Source organism: Coregonus clupeaformis, chromosome 28 (genome assembly GCF_020615455.1).
Source record: "Coregonus clupeaformis isolate EN_2021a chromosome 28, ASM2061545v1, whole genome shotgun sequence".
Classification (NCBI taxonomy): Eukaryota; Metazoa; Chordata; class Actinopteri; order Salmoniformes; family Salmonidae; genus Coregonus; species Coregonus clupeaformis.
In genome coordinates, this window is record NC_059219.1 from 34512201 (window position 1) to 34530952 (window position 18752).

Genomic DNA, 18752 nt, shown 5'->3' on the forward strand with positions numbered 1-18752 from the left:
ATCAATGTTTTATTTTATTTTATTTTACAATATAATACAACCTAGAAAACATTTCCATCCGGAATATTGACATGTGTATGTAGGCAGGGAAGACATTTTCCAACAACTACCTAGTTATATTCAGCAGAGACGTGCTCTCGTTAACCTTTTCACGAACGTTTTGAGACAACCCTTTACAATGTTGAATGCACCCCTGACTTTGTCCGGAAGAAGAATATTTTTTTGATGTAACCAAGAAGGCGTGTTTCCGGAAGACGTGGCTAGTGCTACAGTGGCACTACAGTTGTAATAGCATTTGAACTTGTATTTTAGTAAAATACAATTAACAGTGTAAACCTTTATATTTTACAAGCTGTTGATTCATTGTCAAAATGATCTCTCTAACGGACTCACAGAGTAAGGCGATTTCTATTTTATCTAACGGTTGTTGCTTGCCAACTTGTTCCAGCTCTTTGGCTAACGTTCGTTAGCAAGCTAGCCTCTCAACTACATTACTAACGCTAAATTAAGCTAGGCTATTCTCTTAATGTGAGGAAACCAGCTAGAAATAGATAGCTTGCTGAATAGTATTTTTTTGCTAGATAGAGTGACCATTGACAGCTAACGTTAGCTAGCTAATTAATGACATTCATTCTGAGCCAGATGGCTAGTTAGGGAGCGAGGATGTCAATTGAAACCACAGGAGGTTGGTGGCACCTAATTGGGGAGGACGGGCTCGTGCAATATGTGGAATGGTATGTTGGATGCCATCCATTCGCTCCGTTACCGCCATTATTATGAGCCGTTCTCCCCTCAGCAGCCTCCTGTGATTGAAACATATTAACTTTAGTGTGCTTGGATACTTGAAATAATGTGATTCCTCTTTCTTGCAGAGATCGGAATGGGACTAACAGGCTTCGGTGTGTTTTTCCTCTTCTTTGGAATGATCCTGTTTTTTGACAAAGCACTCCTTGCAATAGGAAATGTGAGTGATTTCATCATCACCATCCACAGTTCATATTCAGAATGTTTGCCTACCTTCTGCAGCTACATACATGAGGCTTACGTTTTGCTATATTTATTGGACGTTGGTGTGATCTGCAATACAATTATCTCTGAGTGACACTGAGAAACACACAGCTGCAGAGTCAGAGCTCCTTGCCTGAGGGTTAACGGTTGTTCACTCTATCTGTGTGTGCCTTTCTGTCTCTCTCTCTCTCTCTCTCAACTGAGAACAATCACCACCTTCTAGAGTTGTAGGGTTTAATTGTGAAGTACTCTGTCATTGTCAACAAACATTGACATTGTCCGTTCCCTGTCCCTTTTATCTCTCTCTATAGATCCTGTTTGTGGCTGGCCTGTCGTTTGTGATCGGTCTGGAGAGGACGTTCCGCTTCTTCTTCCAGAAACACAAGATGAAGGCCACCAGCTTCTTCCTGGGTGGAGTGTTGATCGTTCTTATTGGCTGGCCCATTGTGGGCGTGGTCCTGGAGGTCTATGGCTTTTTCCTTTTATTCAGGTGGGTACACCACAGTCCCCAGGCTCAGTTTGCTAAGCTTATCTTTAGAATAAGATCCAGTCTGGAGGGAAACAAGCCAAGAAAGCTTTGTTTGTCCTGTCAACTGTGTCTCGCCCCCACTCCCTGTTGAGCGCAGCCCCCATTTGATGCAAGGGCTTTGCTGCGTGTAAAGATCCGTAGTCCGTCATCATGTGCTTGCTGTTGTCAACTAACTCTCTCTCTTTCTCTCCCCCCTCTCTTTCTCTTTATCTTCTCCAGGGGTTTCTTCCCAGTGGCAGTAGGCTTCATCAGAAGGATACCTATCCTGGGCTCCCTGCTAAACCTCCCATTCATCAGTGGGGTGAGTACAGTGATCTAGTGGTAATAAAACATTTGTTTGCCGGTTACGGTGAAAAAAGTAACGCTCCTATAGTTTCAATGCATTTTTCCTGGTGGGTAAACTGTGTTTACTTGCGTCTATCCTCCACTACACAACTGGGTGAGTAAAACAATGGGAACAGGAGCTACAATGCAGTGGGTGCTGTGTGGGCTGAGGTAGTTATACTAAAGGCAACACATGGTCCACTTGGTCTCTGACAGTGGTTCTGGAAGGCTGTAGTGTCTCATACTGTGTCACTCAATCTTCTATCATATAAGAGTGTGTGTGTGTGTTTTGAGGTGTATGTTTGTGGAGTCACTTGTTTTGAGGAGAATGTGTCTCTGTCTCTTTAAAGCCTTCGTAATTAACTCTGAGGACAATCCGCAGTCTTGGTCAGTCACTGCAGATTTTCCCTTGCATGTGAGCATGATTCACATCTGTTTATAATGTATGTTATACTGTAATGTTGCCTTATGCCTGACCAGAGTAGGGAACCATGGGTATTGGAAATAATTTATACTAGGACACCAGCAACAGAATTTATCCTACACACCGTTTTGTTTAGTCTACTCAATCAGTCACGTCAAGCAAACATTTTATTGCCCATGTACAACTATGCACTAAACGTTTTAGTCAAGCTTCTCGATGTCATCTATTTTGCTCTACTTTGCAAAGGGGACGGTAGACTGTTGACTTATATTTTTATTTTCTCTCTGTCTTTCAGTTCGTGGACAAAGTGGGAGAGAGCAACACCATGGTATAACAGTGACTTTTTGTTTATTAAGAAAAAATCATCTCTCTTATATTTATGATACAGTAGTTCTCATAAAGCCACTTAACCCCCATTGGTCAATCGCTTACCTCCAACAGTTAGCTAGGTAATTTTCATGAGACTTTATATATTAAGACCTCTTCCCGTTTCAAGGGAAAACGGTCTGCTTTTTTGTATCTTGATTCTGCAATTTTAAGGTCCGTACCAGTCAAGGGTACCAGTCCTGGTTGCTACGGGCGACTCTTACTAATGAATCTGGAGTTGGTTACAATGGCTACCCCAGAATGTTTTACATGTCGTTGTTGAATGCTGCTCTCCTCTACTGGAGAACTCCCCACGAGAAGTAGAGTTCCTCTAACGGACTGAAGAGAACCAGCGTCCATTTTCTATCTCTTACTCTGCTATTGAATATACAGACAAACTCACCATGTCATCGCCTCTGAAGACAGCCTCTGGACAACCTCAGAAGAGGTGTGGAGGAGGAGAGCTGGTCCTATTGTTACATTATAGATGGGGCCAGGGGGTTTTCCTAGTGCTGTGCTGTCTTGACAACAATGCACTAGGGGTTAGCAAGATGGCACAAACAGATCTTAGACCATGTTAGGGTTTCCTGACCATATGACCAGACCAGGGAAAACTCGAAGCCATAGTTATAGGTGGTTTCCTGGTCAGGTATGGGAAAGACTCCTGGTCCTACTTATGGTGCCTGTGCTTTCTCACACTGGACTAAAACTTGAGTCCTGTGGAAGAAAATAGCTTTTCTTTCTTTTCTCTCACACCTGTTATGAGTACCAGATATGGCAGTTGCATATTTTCCCCTTATTTTTCTGTCATTTCTGTGTATGACTGGATGAGAGAACTTCTGTAGATTTTTTTTTTAAGCGCAACATTTGAGTTGTAATTTTATCAATGTAAACTATAGGAATGGAGGGTACTGAATGGAATGGTTACATGTGAAATGACAATGCTTTGACAATGTTTTGTCTGATACTTTTGTAATTACACAAAAACAAAAGAACTTGCGTTGTCCCATTGTCATTCAGTTTGTTTTGATTGTGACAAATGGAAAATATACTGAACAGAAATATAGATGCTACATGTAAAGTGTTGGTCCCATGTTTCATGAGATGAAATAAAAGATCCCAGAAATGTTCCATACACACCTCCATGTCCGGCTTCTTCACCTGCGGGATCGTCTGAGACCAGCCACCCGAACAGCTGATGAAACTGAGGAGTATTTATGTCTATAATAAAGCCCTTTTGTGGGGAAAAACTCATTCTGATTGGCTGGGGCTGGCTCCCCAGTGGGTGGGCCTGGCTCCCAAGTGGGTGGGCCTATGCCCACCCATGGCTGCGCCCCTGCCCAGTCATGTGAAATCCATAGAGTGGGGCCTAATGAATTTATATCAATTGACTGATTTCCTTATATGAACTGTAACTCAGTAAAATCTTTGAAATTGTTGCATGTTGCGTTTATATGGTTGTTCAGAAAGTTTTCAGACCCCTTGACTTTTTACACATTTTGTTACGTTACAGCCTTATTTTAAAATGGATTAAATCATTTTTTTCCCCCTCATTAATCTACACACAATACCCCATAATGAAAAAGCAAAAACTGGTTTTTAGAAATTTTTGATCTCTATTATATTTATGATACAGTAGTTCTCATGAAGCCACTTAACCCCCATTGGTCAATCGCTTACCTCCAACAGTTAGCTAGGTAATTTTCATGAGACTTTATACACTGCTCAAAAAAATAAAGGGAACACTTACACAACACAATGTAACTCCAAGTCAATCACACTTCTGTGAAATCAAACAGTCCACTTAAGAAGCAACACTGATTGACAATAAATTTCACATGCTGTTGTGCAAATGGAATAGACAACAGGTGGAAATTATAGGCAATTAGCAAGACACCCCCAATAAAGGACTGGTTTTGCAGGTGGTGACCACAGACCACTTCTCAGTTCCTATGCTTCCTGGCTGATGTTTTGGTCACTTTTGAATGCTGGTGGTGCTTTCACTCTAGTGGTAGCATGAGACGGAGTCTACAACCCACACAAGTGGCTCAGGTAGTGCAGCTCATCCAGGATGGCACATCAATGCGAGCTGTGGCAAGAAGGTTTGCTGTGTCTGTCAGCGTAGTGTCCAGAGCATGGAGGCGCTACCAGGAGACAGGCCAGTACATCAGGAGACGTGGAGTAGGCCGTAGGAGGGCAACAACCCAGCAGCAGGACTGCTACCTCCGCCTTTGTGCAAGGAGGAGCAGGAGGAGCACTGCCAGAGCCCTGCAAAATGACCTCCAGCAGGCCACAAATGTGCATGTGTCTGCTCAAACGGTCAGAAACAGACTCCATGAGGGTGGTATGAGGGCCCGACGTCCACAGGTGGGGGTTGTACTTACAGCCCAACACCGTGCAGGACGTTTGGCATTTGCCAGAGAACACCAAGATTGGCAAATTTGCCACTGGCGCCCTGTGCTCTTCACAGATGAAAGCAGGTTCACACTGAGCACATGTGACAGACGTGACAGAGTCTGGAGACGCCGTGGAGAACGTTCTGCTGCCTGCAACATCCTCCAGCATGACCGGTTTGGCGGTGGGTCAGTCATGGTGTGGGGTGGCATTTCTTTGGGGGGCCGCACAGCCCTCCATGTGCTCGCCAGAGGTAGCCTGACAGCCATTAGGTACCGAGATGAGATCCTCAGACCCCTTGTGAGACCATATGCTGGTGCGGTTGGCCTAATGCAAGACAATGCTAGACCTCATGTGGCTGGAGTGTGTCAGCAGTTCCTGCAAGAGGAAGGCATTGATGCTATGGACTGGCCCGCCCGTTCCCCAGACCTGAATCCAATTGAGCACATCTGGGACATCATGTCTCGCTCCATCCACCAAAGCCACGTTGCACCACAGACTGTCCAGGAGTTGGCGGATGCTTTAGTCCAGGTCTGGGAGGAGATCCCTCAGGAGACCATCCGCCACCTCATCAGGAGCATGCCCAGGCGTTGTAGGGAGGTCATACAGGCACGTGGAGGCCACACACACTACTGAGCCTCATTTAGATTTGTTTTAAGGACATTACATCAAAGTTGGATCAGCCTGTAGTGTGGTTTTCCACTTTAATTTTGAGGGTGACTCCAAATCCAGACCTCCATGGGTTGATAAATTTGATTTCCATTGATAATTTTTGTGTGATTTTGTTGTCAGCACATTCAACTATGTAAAGAAAAAAGTATTTAATAAGATTATTTCATTCATTCAGATCTAGGATGTGTTATTTTAGTGTTCCCTTTATTTTTTTGAGCAGTGTATATTAAGACCTCTTCCCATTTCAAGGGAAAACGGTCTGGTTTTTTGTATCTAGATTCAGCAATTTTAAGGTCCGTACCAGTCAAGGGTACCAGTCCTGGCTGCTACGGGCGACTGTTACTAATGAATCTGGAGTTGGTTACTGTTTCTAATGAATCTGGAGTTGGTTACGATGGCTACCCAATAATGTTTTACATGTCGTTGTTGAATGCTGCTCTCCTCTACTGGAGAACTCCCCACGAGAAGTAGAGTTCCTCTAACGGACTGAAGAGAACCAGCGTCCGTTTTCGCTCTCTTAATCTGCTATTGAATGTACAGACAAAATCACCATGTCATCACTTCTGAAGACAGCCTCTGGACAACCTCAAAAGGTGTGGAGGAGGAGAGCTGGTCCTATTGTTACAATATAGATGGGGCCAGGGGTGTTTCCTAGTGATGTGCTGTCTTGACAACAACGAACTAGGGGTTAGCAAGATGGCACAAACAGATCTTAGACCATGTTAGGGTTTCCTGACCATATGACCAGACCAGGGAATACTCAAAGCCATAGTTATAGGTGGTTTCCTGGTCAGGTGTGGGAAAGACTCCTGGTCCTACTTATGGTGCCTGTGCTTTCTCACACTGGACTAAAACTTGAGTCCTGTGGAAGAAAATAGCTTTTCTTTCTTTTCTCTCACACCTGTTATGAGTACAAGATCTGGAAGTTGTATATTTTCCCCTTATTTTTCAGTCATTTATGTGTATGACTGGATGAGAGAACTTCTGTAGATTCCGTTTTTTTTTTAAAGCGCAACATTTGAGTTGTAATTGTATCAATGTATAGGAATGGAGGGTACTGAATGGAATGGTTACATGTGAAATGACAATGCTTTGACAATGTTTTGTCTGACACTTTTGTAACTACACAAAAACAAAAGAAAACTTGCGTTGTGCCATTGTCATTCAGTGTGTTTTGATTGTGACAAATGGAAAATATACTGAACAAAAATATAGATGCAACATGTAAAGTGTTGGTCCCATGTTTCATGAGATGAATAAAAGATCCCAGATATTTTCCAAATTTTCCAAAAATCGTATTTCTCGCAACTTTTGTGCACTCATTTGTATACATCCCTATTCGTGATAATTTCTCCTTTGCCAAGATAATCCATCCACCTGACAGGTGTGGCATATCAAGAAGCTGATTAAACAGCATGATCATTACACAGGTGCACCTTGTGCTGGGGACAATAAAATGCCACTCTAAAATGTAGAGTTTTGTCACACAACACAAACCCAAAGATGTCTCAAGTTTTGAGGGAGCGTGCAATTGGTATGCTGACTGCAGAAATGTCCACCAGAGCTGTTGCCAGAGAATGTAATGTTCATTTCTCTACCATAAGCCGCCTCCAATGTTGTTTTAATGAATTTGACAGTACGTCCAACCGGCCTCACAACTGCAGACCACGGTTAACCACGCAGGCCCAGGACCTCCACGTCTGGCTTCTTCACCTGCGGGATGGTCTGAGACCAGCCACTTGAACAGCTCATGAAACTAAGGATGGGGAGTGTCGCTGCACAGCTATTTTCAGGTCTCTCCAGAGATGTTAGATCGGGTTCAAGTCCGGGCTCTGGCTGGGCCACTCAAGGATATTCAGAGACTTGTCCCGAAGCCACTCCTGCGTTGTCTTTGCTGTGTGCTTAGGGTCGTTGTCCTGTTGGAAGGTGAACCTTCGCCCCAGTCTGAGGTCCTGAGTACTCTGAAGCAGGTTTTCATCAAGGATCTCTCTGTACTTTGCTCCATTCATCTTTCCCTCAATCCTGACTAGTGTCCCAGTCCCTGCTGCTGAAAAACATCCCCACAGCATGATGCTGCCACCACCATGCTTCACCGTAGGGATGCTGCCAGATTTCCTCCAGACGTGACGCTTGGCATTCAGGCCAAAGAGTTCAATCTTGGTTTCATCAGACTGGAGAATCTTTTTTCTCATGGTCTGAGAGACCTTTGGGTGCCTTTTGGCAAACTCCAAGCGGGCTGTCATGTGCCTTTTACAGAGGAGTGGCTTCCGTCTGGCCACTCTACCATAAAGGCATGATCAGTGGAGTGCTGCAGAGATGGTTGTCCTTCTGGAAGGTTCTCCCATCTCCACAGAGGAACACTGGAGCTCAATTGGATTGAGATCTGGGTTTTGACTAGGCCATTCCAAGACATTTAAATGTTTCCCCTTAAACCACCCAAGCTTTAGCAGTATGCTTAGGGTCATTGTCCTGCTGGAAGGTGAACCTCCGACCCAGTCTCAAATCTATGGAAGACTGAAACAGGTTTCCCTCAATAATTTCCCTTTATTTAGCGCCATCCATCATTCCTTCAATTCTGACTAGTTTCCCAGTCCCTGCCGATGAATAACATCCCCACAACATGATGCTGCCACCACCATGCTTCACTGTGGGGATGGTGTTCTCGGGGTGATGAGAGGTGTCGTGTTTGCACCAGACATAGCGTTTTCCTTAATGGCCAAAAAGCTCAATTTTAGTCTCATCTGACCAGAGTACCTTCTTCCATATGTTTGGTGGAGTCTCCCACATGCCTTTTGGTGAACACCAAACGAGTTTGCTTATTTTTTTCTTTAAGCAATGGCTTTTTTCTGGCCACTCTTCGTAAAGCCCAGCTCTGTGGAGTGTATGGCTTAAAGTGGTCCTATGGACAGATACTCCAATCTCCGCTGTGGAGCGTTGCAGCTCCTTCAGGGTTATCTTTGGTCTGATTAATGCCCTCCTTGCCTGGTCCATGAGTTTTGGTGGGCTGCCCTCTCTTGGCAGGTTTGTTGTGGTGCCATATTCTTTCCATTTTTCATTAATGGATTTAATGGTGCTCCGTGGGATGTTCAAAGTTTTGGATATTTTTTTATAACCCAACCCTGATCTGTACTTCTCCACAACTTTGTCCCTGACCTGTTTGGAGAGCTCCTCGGTCTTCATGGTGCCGCTTGCTTGGTGGTGCCCCTTGCTTAGTGGTGTTGCAGACTCTGGGGCCTTTCAGAACATATGTATATATACTAAGATCATGTGACAGATCATGTGATGCTTAGATTGGTTTATTTAACTAATTATGTGACTTCTGAAGGTAATTGGTTGCACCAGATCTTATTTAGGGGCTTCATGGCAAAGTGGGTGAATACATACGCCCGCACCACTTTTCTGTTATTTATTTTTTAGAATTTTTTGAAACAAGTTATTTTTTCCATTTCATTTCACCAATTTGGACTAAAATCAATTTAAATTACAGGTTGTAATGCAACAAAATAGTGAAAAAACGCCAAGGGGGATGAATACTTTTGCAAGGCACTGTAACTCCTTGACCAAGGCCCTTCTCCCCAGATTGCTCAGTTTGGCCAGGCGGCCAGCTTTAGGAAGAGTCTTGGTGGTTCCTGTCACGACTTCGGCCGATGCTGCCTCCCCTCCTTGTTCGGGCAGGCTTCGGCGTTCGTCGTCACCGGAGTACTAACCACTGCCGCCCAAATCATCATCACTGTCTTGTCTCGTTATCACACACACCTGGTTCTAATTCCCTGCCCCCTTGTCCTTGTGGGTGATTGTTTATTGTGAAGGTTAGTGAAGCTCGGTGGAGCTCGGGTATTTTGTTAGATGGGAGTATTTTCCTGTGTGCCTTGTATTTTCCAGTGCACCTGTTTTGTGCCCTGGAGTGTGTTTGACGCTGTTCTGCATAAACATGTATTTTGCGGATTAAAGCCTGTTATTCTGTGATTTACCCTCCTGCGCCTGACTCCTTCAACACCACCTCATCACAGAATCACCCACCCGAATATGGAGTCAGCAGGAGAAGAGCGCATGCCTGGAGTCGTGGCACGGGTCCAGGAGCATTCCACGATGCTGGCCAGCTTGGGGGAAGCGATGGATCAGGTTCTTCAGGTCGTCCAACGCCTCGAGAGGAGAGAACCCGATCTGTCGAGACCAGCTGGCCAACCGGATCCAGCCACCTACACCCCAGCACCCGGAGGGATCCAGATATCCCGACCACGGCGTTTAATGGGACGACGGCGCTGTGCCAGGGATTCCTCCTCCAATTGGAGCTTTACTTCGCCAGCATCAGGCCGGAACCATCGGAGCGGGAGAAGGTGTCCGTCCTTGCTTCCTGCCTCTGTGGGAAAGCTCTGGAGTGGGCCAACGCGGTGTGGAACGAAGGAGGAGCCGCGTTGGAGGACTACAGGGAGTTCGCTCGCCTCTTTCGGGCGGTCTTCGATCACCCGCCTGTTATGAGGAGTTTCTAGGTATCAAGTGATCACGAATGTAAGGATGTACTTAGACACTTTTGATGAGGAGTTCATGTAAATGTTTTATTAGTCGGTACCGGGTTAGTTATAACAGACATTGGGGCATAGCCCAGCCTCTTTCATCTTTCTCTCTCCCGAACAAAGATTCACTCTCTCTTATATAGCCTGTTACAAACTTCTCCACGACCATCTGGTAATCATCATGTGAACTCCCTTTCTCTACTACTATTACCCTTTGACCCAAGCCAGTATACCATATCCATCCATCATACTGTGGTCCTCTGTAGCTCAATTGGTAGAGCATGGCGCTTGTAACGCCAGGGTAGTGGGTTCGATCTCCGGGACCACCCATACGTAAAACTTTATGCACACATGACTGTAAGTCGCTTTGGATAAAAGCGTCTGCTAAATGGCATATTATTATATTATTATACTACCATAAACATCACTAATCTCCTTTGACATAAGGAATGCAGACTCAGTGGAACCAAGCCAATTATCTCGTAACTCTACCTCGGTCCTCACAATACTATGACATGACATCATTACACCACCCGAGGGTAGAGAGGCGGGTGAGCGACTGGTCCATCTGAGGCAGGGGACGAGGACCGCGCAGGACTTCGCGTTGGAGTTTCGGACGCTGGCAGCGGTCCAGGTGGAACGACCATTTCCGGTGCCATCTGCGGGAGGACGTCCGACGGGAGCTAGCCTGCTGAGACACCATGTTGTCCTTCAACAAACTGGTGGACATGGCCATTCGTTTGAACAACCTGCTGGCAGTCAGAGGACGTCCTGATAGGGGTCTGCCCGTTTCCACCCCGGACGACTCGGATCCCGAGCCGATGGAGCTGGGTGGAGCCGCCTGCCGAGAGAGCGGAGGAGGACAGCGACAGTGCCACTCTGGTGGCACGAAGGGATAATACACTACACGTCGTAGTCAACGTTCTTTTGGGCCGGGAGGCGGCAGGCAGGGCACTCACGCATCACCCCAGGTACAGAACACCCACACTTGTTCAGAGCCCTCTGCTGCGCACTGTACCCTACCTATCCACTTTCCCGATCTCATGGTAGTTCCCCAGTGTAAGGCGCTAGTCGATTCAGGCGCAGCTGAGAACTTTATGGACAGGGCATTCGCACGCCGTCAAGACATAACATTGGTTCCCCTATCCATTCCACTCCCCATCAGAGCACTCGATAGTCGACCATTAAGGTCCGGGTTTGTTACGGAAGTCACGATACCAGTCACCATGATCACCCAGGGGACTCATTTTGAGCAGGTTATTTTTTCGATGATTGAATCTCCTGCTTTCCCTGTGGTATTAGGTATCCCTTGGCTAGACATCCACAACCCCACCTTCTCATGGCCGCAGAGGGCTCTCACGGGGTAGTCGCGAGAGTGTCAGAGTAGGTGTCTAGATGTTTCCGTTGGTGCAACCACGGTGGAAATCCAGACAGTACCTCCACCATGTGCATTCCCCCTGAATACCTTGATCTGGCGCAAGCGTTCTCTAAAACACAGGCGACTAAATTACCACCTCATCAGGCGGGAGATTGCGCGATAAACCTCCGGGTAGACGCTGTACCTCCCAGGAGTCATATATACCCCCTGTCACAGGCTGAAACGGTGTCTATGGAAACCTATGTCACCGAGTCCCTGCGCCAGGGATATATACGTCCCTCCACTTCACCCGCCTCCTCGAGTTTCTTCTTTGTGAAGAAGAAGGACGGAGGTCTGCGCCCTTGCATTGATTATCGACCACTGAACAGGGAGACAATAAGATTTAGTTATCCTCTCCCCCTCATTCCTTCAGTGATTGAATCAATGCATGGAGCACGCTTCTTCACCAAATTAGATCTCAGGAGTGCGTACAACCTGGTACGTATCCGAGAGAGAGGTGAGTGGAAGACAGCATTCTACACAACCACGGGGCATTATGAATACCTGGTGATGCCCTATGGTTTGATGAATGCTCCCTCAGTTTTCCAGTCCTTTGTGGACGAGGTGTTTTGGGACATGCTTGGTGTAGTGGTCTACATCGATGACATCCTGGTGTATTCCGCTACACGCACCGAGCATGTGTCCCTGGTTCACAAGGTGCTGGCCCGACTGTTGGCAAATTACCTTTATGCTAAGGCAGAGAAGTGTATGTTTTTCCAGCAGTCCGTCTCCTTCCTTGGATACCGCATTTCCACCTCAGGTGTGGAGATGGAGGGAGATCGCATTTCAGCCGTGTGTAATTGGCCGACTCCAACCACGGTTAAGGAGGTGCAGCGCTTCCTTGGCTTTGCCAACTACTATCAGAGGTTTATCTGGGGCTTTGGCAAGGTCACAGCTCCCATTACCTCCCTGTTGAAGGGTGGGCCATCTCGACTCCGCTGGTCTGCTGAGGCTGACCTGGCCTTCAGCAAACTGCAGGGTCTGTTCACCTCAGCCCCAGTACTGGCCCACCCCGATTCATCACTACCGTTCGTAGTGGAGGTGGATGCATCCGAGGTTGGGATAGGAGCTGTCCTGTCTCAACGCTCGGGTACGCCACCCAAGCTCTGCCCCATGCCTTCTTCTCTAAGAAGCTCAGCCCGGCGGAGCAGAACTACGACGTTGGTGATCGGGAGCTGTTGGCTGTTGTCCGAGCCTTGACCGTGTGGAGGTATTGGCTCGAAGGGGCAAAACAACACCCTTTCCTCGTCTGGACGGACCACCGTAACCTGGAGTACATCCAGGCAGCGAGGAGGCTGAATCCTCGCCAGGCCAGGTGGGCCCTATTCTTCACCCGGTTTGATTTTACACTATCATACATTCCGGGTTCGAAGAACGTGAAGGCAGACGCACTGTCCCGGCTGTATGACACAGAGGAGAGGCCCAGAGACAACACCCCCATACTCCCGGCCTCCAGCATTGTGGCACCGGTAGTTTGGGCGATGGACGCGGATATAGAGCAGGCATTACGCACAGATCCATCTCCACCGCAGTGACCAGCTGGGCTGCGGTACGTGCCTGCTCTTATCCGTGATCGTCTGATCTTCTGGGCACACAGGTCACCCTCCTCTGGTCACCCAGGTATCGGCCGTACAGTGCGCTGCTTGAGCGGAAAGTACTGGTGGCCTACCTTGGCTAAGGACGTGAGGGTGTACGTCTCCTTCTGCTCGGTGTGCGCCCAGAGGAAGGCACCTAGGCACCTCCCAACGGGTAAGCTACAACCATTACCAGTTCCACAACAACCATGGTCTCATCTTAGTATTGATTTTCTGACTGATCTTCCCCTCTCCCAAGGTAACACCACCATCCTGGTCGTTGTGGACTGCAAGTCCTGCCGCCTCCTTCCTCTGCCCGGTCTCCCCACGGCCCTGCAGACTGCGGAGGCCCTGTTTACTCACGTCTTCCGGCACTACGGGGTGCCAGAGGATATCGTGTCCGACCGAGGTCCCCAGTTCACGTCCAAGATTTGGAAGGCGTTCATGGAACGTCTGGATCTGCCCTTCCGCCTGCCCTGCCGTAAGCTGAGCCCGCGGTTTGTGGGGCCGTTCAAAGTCCTGAGGAGAATCAACGAGGTTACGTACAGTGAGGGAAAAAAGTATTTGATCCCCTGCTGATTTTGTACAATTGCCCACTGACAAAGAAATGATCAGTCTCTAATTTTACTGGTAGGTTTATTTGAACAGTGAGAGACAGAATAACAACAAAAAAATCCAGAAAAACGCATGTCAGAAATGTTATAAATTGATTTGCATTTTAATGAGGGAAATAAGTATTTGACCCCCTCTCAATCAGAAAGACTTCTGGCTCCCAGGTGTCTTTTATACCGGTAACGAGCTGAGATTAGGAGCACATTCTTAAAGGTAGTGCTCCTAATCTCAGTTTGTTCCCTGTATAAAAGACACCTGTCCACAGAAGCAATCAATCAATCAGATTCCAAACTCTCCACCATGGCCAAGACCAAAGAGCTCTCCAAGGATGTCAGGGACAATATTGTAGACCTACAAAAGGCTGGAATGGGCTACAAGACCATCGCCAAGCAGCTTGGTGAGAAGGTGACAACAGTTGGTGCTATTATTCGCAAATGGAAGAAACACAAAATAACTGTCAATCTCCCTCGGCCTGGGGCTCCATGCAAGATCTCACCTCGTGGAGTTGCAATGATCATGAGAACGGTGAGGAATCAGCCCAGAACTACACGGGAGGATCTTGTCAATGATCTCAAGGCAGCTGGGACCATAGTCACCAAGAAAACAATCGGTAACACACTACGCCGTGAAGGACTGAAATCCTGCAGCGCCCGCAAAGGTCCCCCTGCTCAAGAAAGCACATATACAGGCCCGTCTGAAGTTTGCCAGTGAACATCTGAATGATTCAGAGGAGAACTGGGTGAAAGTGTTGTGGTCAGATGAGACCAAAATCGAGCTCTTTGGCATCAACTCAACTCGCCGTGTTTGGAGGAGGAGGAATGCTGCCTATGACCCCAAGAACACCATCCCCACCGTCAAACATGGAGGTGGAAACATTATGCTTTGGGGGTGTTTTTCTGCTAAGGGGACAGGACAACTTCACCTCATCAAAGGGACGATGGACGGGGCCATGTACTGTCAAATCTTGGGTGAGAACCTCCTTCCCTCAGCCAGGGCATTGAAAATGGGTTGTGGATGGGTATTCCAGCATGACAATGACCCAAAACACACGGCCAAGGCAACAAAGGAGTGGCTCAAGAAGAAGCACATTAAGGTCCTGGAGTGGCCTAGCCAGCCTCCAGACCTTAATCCCATAGCAAATCTGTAGAGGGAGCTGAAGGTTCGAGTTGCCAAACGTCAGGCTCGAAACCTTAATGACTTGGAGAAGATCTGCAAAGAGGAGTGGGACAAAATCCCTCCTGAGATGTGTGCAAACCTGGTGGCCAACTACAAGAAATGTCTGACCTGTGTGATTGCCAACAAGGGTTTTGCCACCAAGTACTAGGTCATGTTTTGCAGAGGGGTCAAATACTTATTTCCCTCATTAAAATGCAAATCAATTTATAACATTTTTGACATGCGTTTTTCTGGATTTTTTAGTTGTTATTCTGTCTCTCACAGTTCAAATAAACCTACCATTAAAATTATAGACTGATCATTTCTTTGTCAGTGGGCAAACGTACTAAATCAGCAGGGGATCAAATACTTTTTTCCCTCACTGTATAGGTTGTTACTTCCCCCTGATTACCGTATTAACCCCTCGTTTCATGTGTCTCTCCTCAGGCCGGTGGTGGTTGGTTCGCTCCCGGAGTCTGAGGTGCGGGAGGTTCCTCCACCTCCTCTGGACATCGAGGGGCCCCGGCGTACTCTGTCCGTGCCATCCTGGATTCGAGGCGTCGGGTGGTGGGCCTTCAGTACCTTGTGCAGTGGGAGGGGTTCGGTCAGGAAGAACGGTGCTGGGTCCCGGTGAGGGATATCCTAGATCCCTCCCTGTCGCGGGATTTCCACCGTCGCCATCCGGCTTGGGGCTGGACCAGTGGCATTTCAGCATGTCTATATAGCCTATGCCAAACAAGGCACTTGCATACACTATGGTAATAGACTCACAGGTCACAGGGTCAATAACATGACATCACTGCTCACATGAATGGACTTTATGCAAATGGGACACATTATAACGGCAGGCCTGTTTTTATCCCAACATTTATGCACAGAAAATGTAAGATTGTTGTGCTTTATTTGTATTTTTTTATTTAACTTTTATTTAACTAGGCTAGTGCAGATGGCCCTACTATTATTTGGTTCATTTTTTATGTATGAATAACTTTTGGAATAATGTATTATTTGTCTCCATACACATTACATTGTAGGCCTATGCTAGGCCTACTACTCTACTTCTCTGCAATTGTTTAGTTTTAGTTGTGGATTGTTTACCAGCATTAGGCTAGGTATAATAATTGATGGTACTGTCAATGAGAATCCCAGGGAATCCATCACCTCCAGCTTCCCTGAGTCTATCCCAATCAAACACTCCTACATTCATTGCGAGACTGTCAGCTGTTCATTCATAAAAACGACCAGGCATCTATCCATGAACCGCTTCAGTGCACAAGAGGTAAACATATCAATATTTCCAAAGCAATTACTTTCATTTTTACAACAGTAAGAATACTGATTGTGTCTCAGCATTTTGCATTAAATTGCTTCTTTCTTGACTTTTGATAAAATATGGCATTATACAGTGCCTTCAGAAAGTATTCACACCCCTTGACTTAAAAAAAAATGTTTTACAGCCTGAATTTCAAAAGGATTAAATTGAGATGTTTTTGTCACTGGCCTACATACAAGTGGAATGATATTTTTTGAACATTTTCAAAGTATTCAACCCCTTTGTTATGGCAAGCCTAATTAAGTTCAGGAGTAAAAATGTGCTTAACAAGTCACATTATAAGTTGCACGGACTCAATAATAGATTTTTTACATTATTTTTGAATGAGTACCTCATCTCTGTACCCCACACATACAATTCATTATCTGTAAGGTCCCTCAGTCGAGCAGTGAATTTTAAACACAGAGTCAACCACAAAGACCAGGGAGGTTTTCCAGTGTCTCGCTAAGAAGGGCACCTATTGGTAGATGGGATTTTCTTTGTCATAAAAGCAGACATTGAGCATGGTGAAGTTATTAATTACACTTTGGATGGTGTATCAATACACCCAGTCACTACAAAGATGAAGGCGTCCTTCGTAACTCACTGAGTACCACTATTCATATTTTCAAGCACAGGGGTGGCTGCATCATGTTATGGGTATGCTTGTCATTGGCAAGGACTAGGGAGTTTTTTTGTTGATAAAAATATATGTAATAGAGCTAAGGACAGGCAAAATCCTAGAGGAAAACCTGGTTCAGTCTGCTTTCCAACAGACACTGGGAGACAAATTCACCTTTCAGCAGGACAATAACCTAAAACACAAAGCCAAATATACACTGGAGTTGCTTACCAAGACAACATCGAATGTTCCTGAGTGGCCTAGTTACAGTTTTGACTTAAATCGTCTTGAAAATCTATGGCAAGACTTGAAAATGGCTGTCTAGCAAAGATCAACAACCAACTTGACAGAGCTTGAACAATTTAAAAAGAATAATATGCAAATATTGTACAATCCAGATGTGCAAAGCTCTTAGAGACCCAGAAAGACTCACAGCTGTAATCGCTGCCAAAGGTGACTCTAACATGTATTGACTCAGGGGGTTGAATACTTACAGTATGTAATCAAGATATATTACTGTTTCATTTTTCATGCATTTTTTACAATTGTTTTTTTTTAAATCAGCTTTGACATTACAGAGTATTTTGTGTAGATCATTGACAAAAAATGACAATTAAATCCATTTTAATCCTACCTTGTAACACAACAAAATGTGTAAAAAGTCAAGGGGTGTGAATACTTTCTGAAGGCACTGTAGATCTATGATTGCCTTTGGCAGCTAATTGTATTCATAAAATGTGTATTGTGTACATTCAAATGTGAGTAATGATTTTATTGGTTCCTCTCTGCGCTTGGAGTCCACCTCTCTTTCATAAAATTTACATGACCTATCGCTGTTGACAACCATAACCCGTTGCGCTGTGGGCTACGAGGTCTCCCCCACCCGTCCAATATAAAAACAGGGTTAACACTTGTCAAGGCACACAACGTCTGCCCTTTTTCACTGGAAACGGATCTCTACGGGCTTTACAGGGATCTAATATCCTCCATCGCAATGAAAGTAAGTTGCCTATTGAGGTACATTTTGATCTTTGCGTTTTATACGAATGGAGATGCGCATGGCGCACGCAAATTATTACCTTCTTGTCATTTATTTTGAACGCATATTTGTTTTACCTTGTCCGCTTCTTCATACAGCATAACTCTACTTTTAACTGTTTCAGGGTGTGAGGACTATTGCAGTTTATGCACTTGTTCTTTTATTTCTGGCAACGCTCGTTTCCCATTCGTTGAGCGCACCGAAGGGCAGTTTCCAGAGGAGAAATTGGTCGCCTCAGGCAATGCTGTACCTCAAGGGCACCCGTATGTCTATATTTACATTTACATTTAAGTCATTTAGCAGATGCTCTTATCCAGAGCGACTTACAAATTGGCTCTGTAAAGTAGTGCACTGTATGGGGAATAGGGTGATTGAGATTTTACCATCTTTTACTTTTAAAAAACATCCTCTTTTCAGAGACTCGGAGTCAGAACACAGAGAAACTCAATGTGAACCAGGCAGCCACAGTCCTGCTCAACTTCCTGCAGCAAGCCAAGGAGGACGGTGAGTTGGGTCATATGGGAACCTACAGTACAGGTTAAGGATACAACCAAAGCTAGCTAGGAAACCCACCTCAATAGGCACCAATTCAGGCATTGGGTTCCCCCAACTACATCCAAGCTATAGGTTTGAAATGGCCATAAAGTTAATTGCACTGTTATATTTTTTCATTTCAGGAGAAGAAAATCCTGAACAACTGTACTTTCAAGACTTGCCAGCATGGAAAAGAGAGTACTTCTGATGTATTTTATAATGTATTTGTTATTGTTGATAACATTCTAATCTGTTG

The 18752-nt window shown here is 45.8% G+C and overlaps 2 protein-coding genes across 3 annotated transcripts; both read left to right on the forward strand.

Annotated features, from left to right (window-relative positions):
- The first annotated feature begins 239 nt into the window (after positions 1–239).
- Positions 240–3646, forward strand: LOC121542526 (vesicle transport protein GOT1B). Of its 2 annotated transcripts, XM_045208443.1 has the most exons (6): positions 240–396; positions 873–964; positions 1320–1498; positions 1757–1838; positions 2212–2248; positions 2581–3646. In XM_045208443.1, the coding sequence occupies exons 1-5, from the start codon at positions 372–374 to the stop codon at positions 2218–2220; spliced, it is 387 nt and encodes a 128-aa protein (XP_045064378.1). In that variant the 5' UTR covers positions 240–371; the 3' UTR covers positions 2221–2248; positions 2581–3646. The 2 variants fall into 2 exon arrangements, with proteins under 2 accessions (XP_045064378.1, XP_041707855.1); XM_041851921.2 differs by lacking the exon at positions 2212–2248.
- A 14118-nt stretch (positions 3647–17764) lies between these two features.
- Positions 17765–18734, forward strand: LOC121543732 (spexin prohormone 1-like). The gene is made up of 4 exons (XM_041853884.2): positions 17765–17923; positions 18087–18225; positions 18380–18466; positions 18640–18734. The coding sequence occupies exons 1-4, from the start codon at positions 17918–17920 to the stop codon at positions 18702–18704; spliced, it is 297 nt and encodes a 98-aa protein (XP_041709818.1). The 5' UTR covers positions 17765–17917; the 3' UTR covers positions 18705–18734.
- The last annotated feature ends 18 nt before the right edge of the window (positions 18735–18752 follow it).

Excerpts from the sequence above, each read along its gene's own strand:
- LOC121542526 (XM_041851921.2), top strand. The coding sequence starts at position 372 with ATGATCTCTCTAACGGACTCACAGA. Across the intron at positions 397-872 it reads CTCTCTAACGGACTCACAGA|AGATCGGAATGGGACTAACA; the intron begins GTAAGGCGATTT and ends TCTTTCTTGCAG. Across the intron at positions 965-1,319 it reads CACTCCTTGCAATAGGAAAT|ATCCTGTTTGTGGCTGGCCT; the intron begins GTGAGTGATTTC and ends CTCTCTCTATAG.
- LOC121543732 (XM_041853884.2), top strand. Across the intron at positions 18,226-18,379 it reads GCTGTACCTCAAGGGCACCC|AGACTCGGAGTCAGAACACA; the intron begins GTATGTCTATAT and ends TCCTCTTTTCAG. Across the intron at positions 18,467-18,639 it reads GCAGCAAGCCAAGGAGGACG|GAGAAGAAAATCCTGAACAA; the intron begins GTGAGTTGGGTC and ends TTTTCATTTCAG.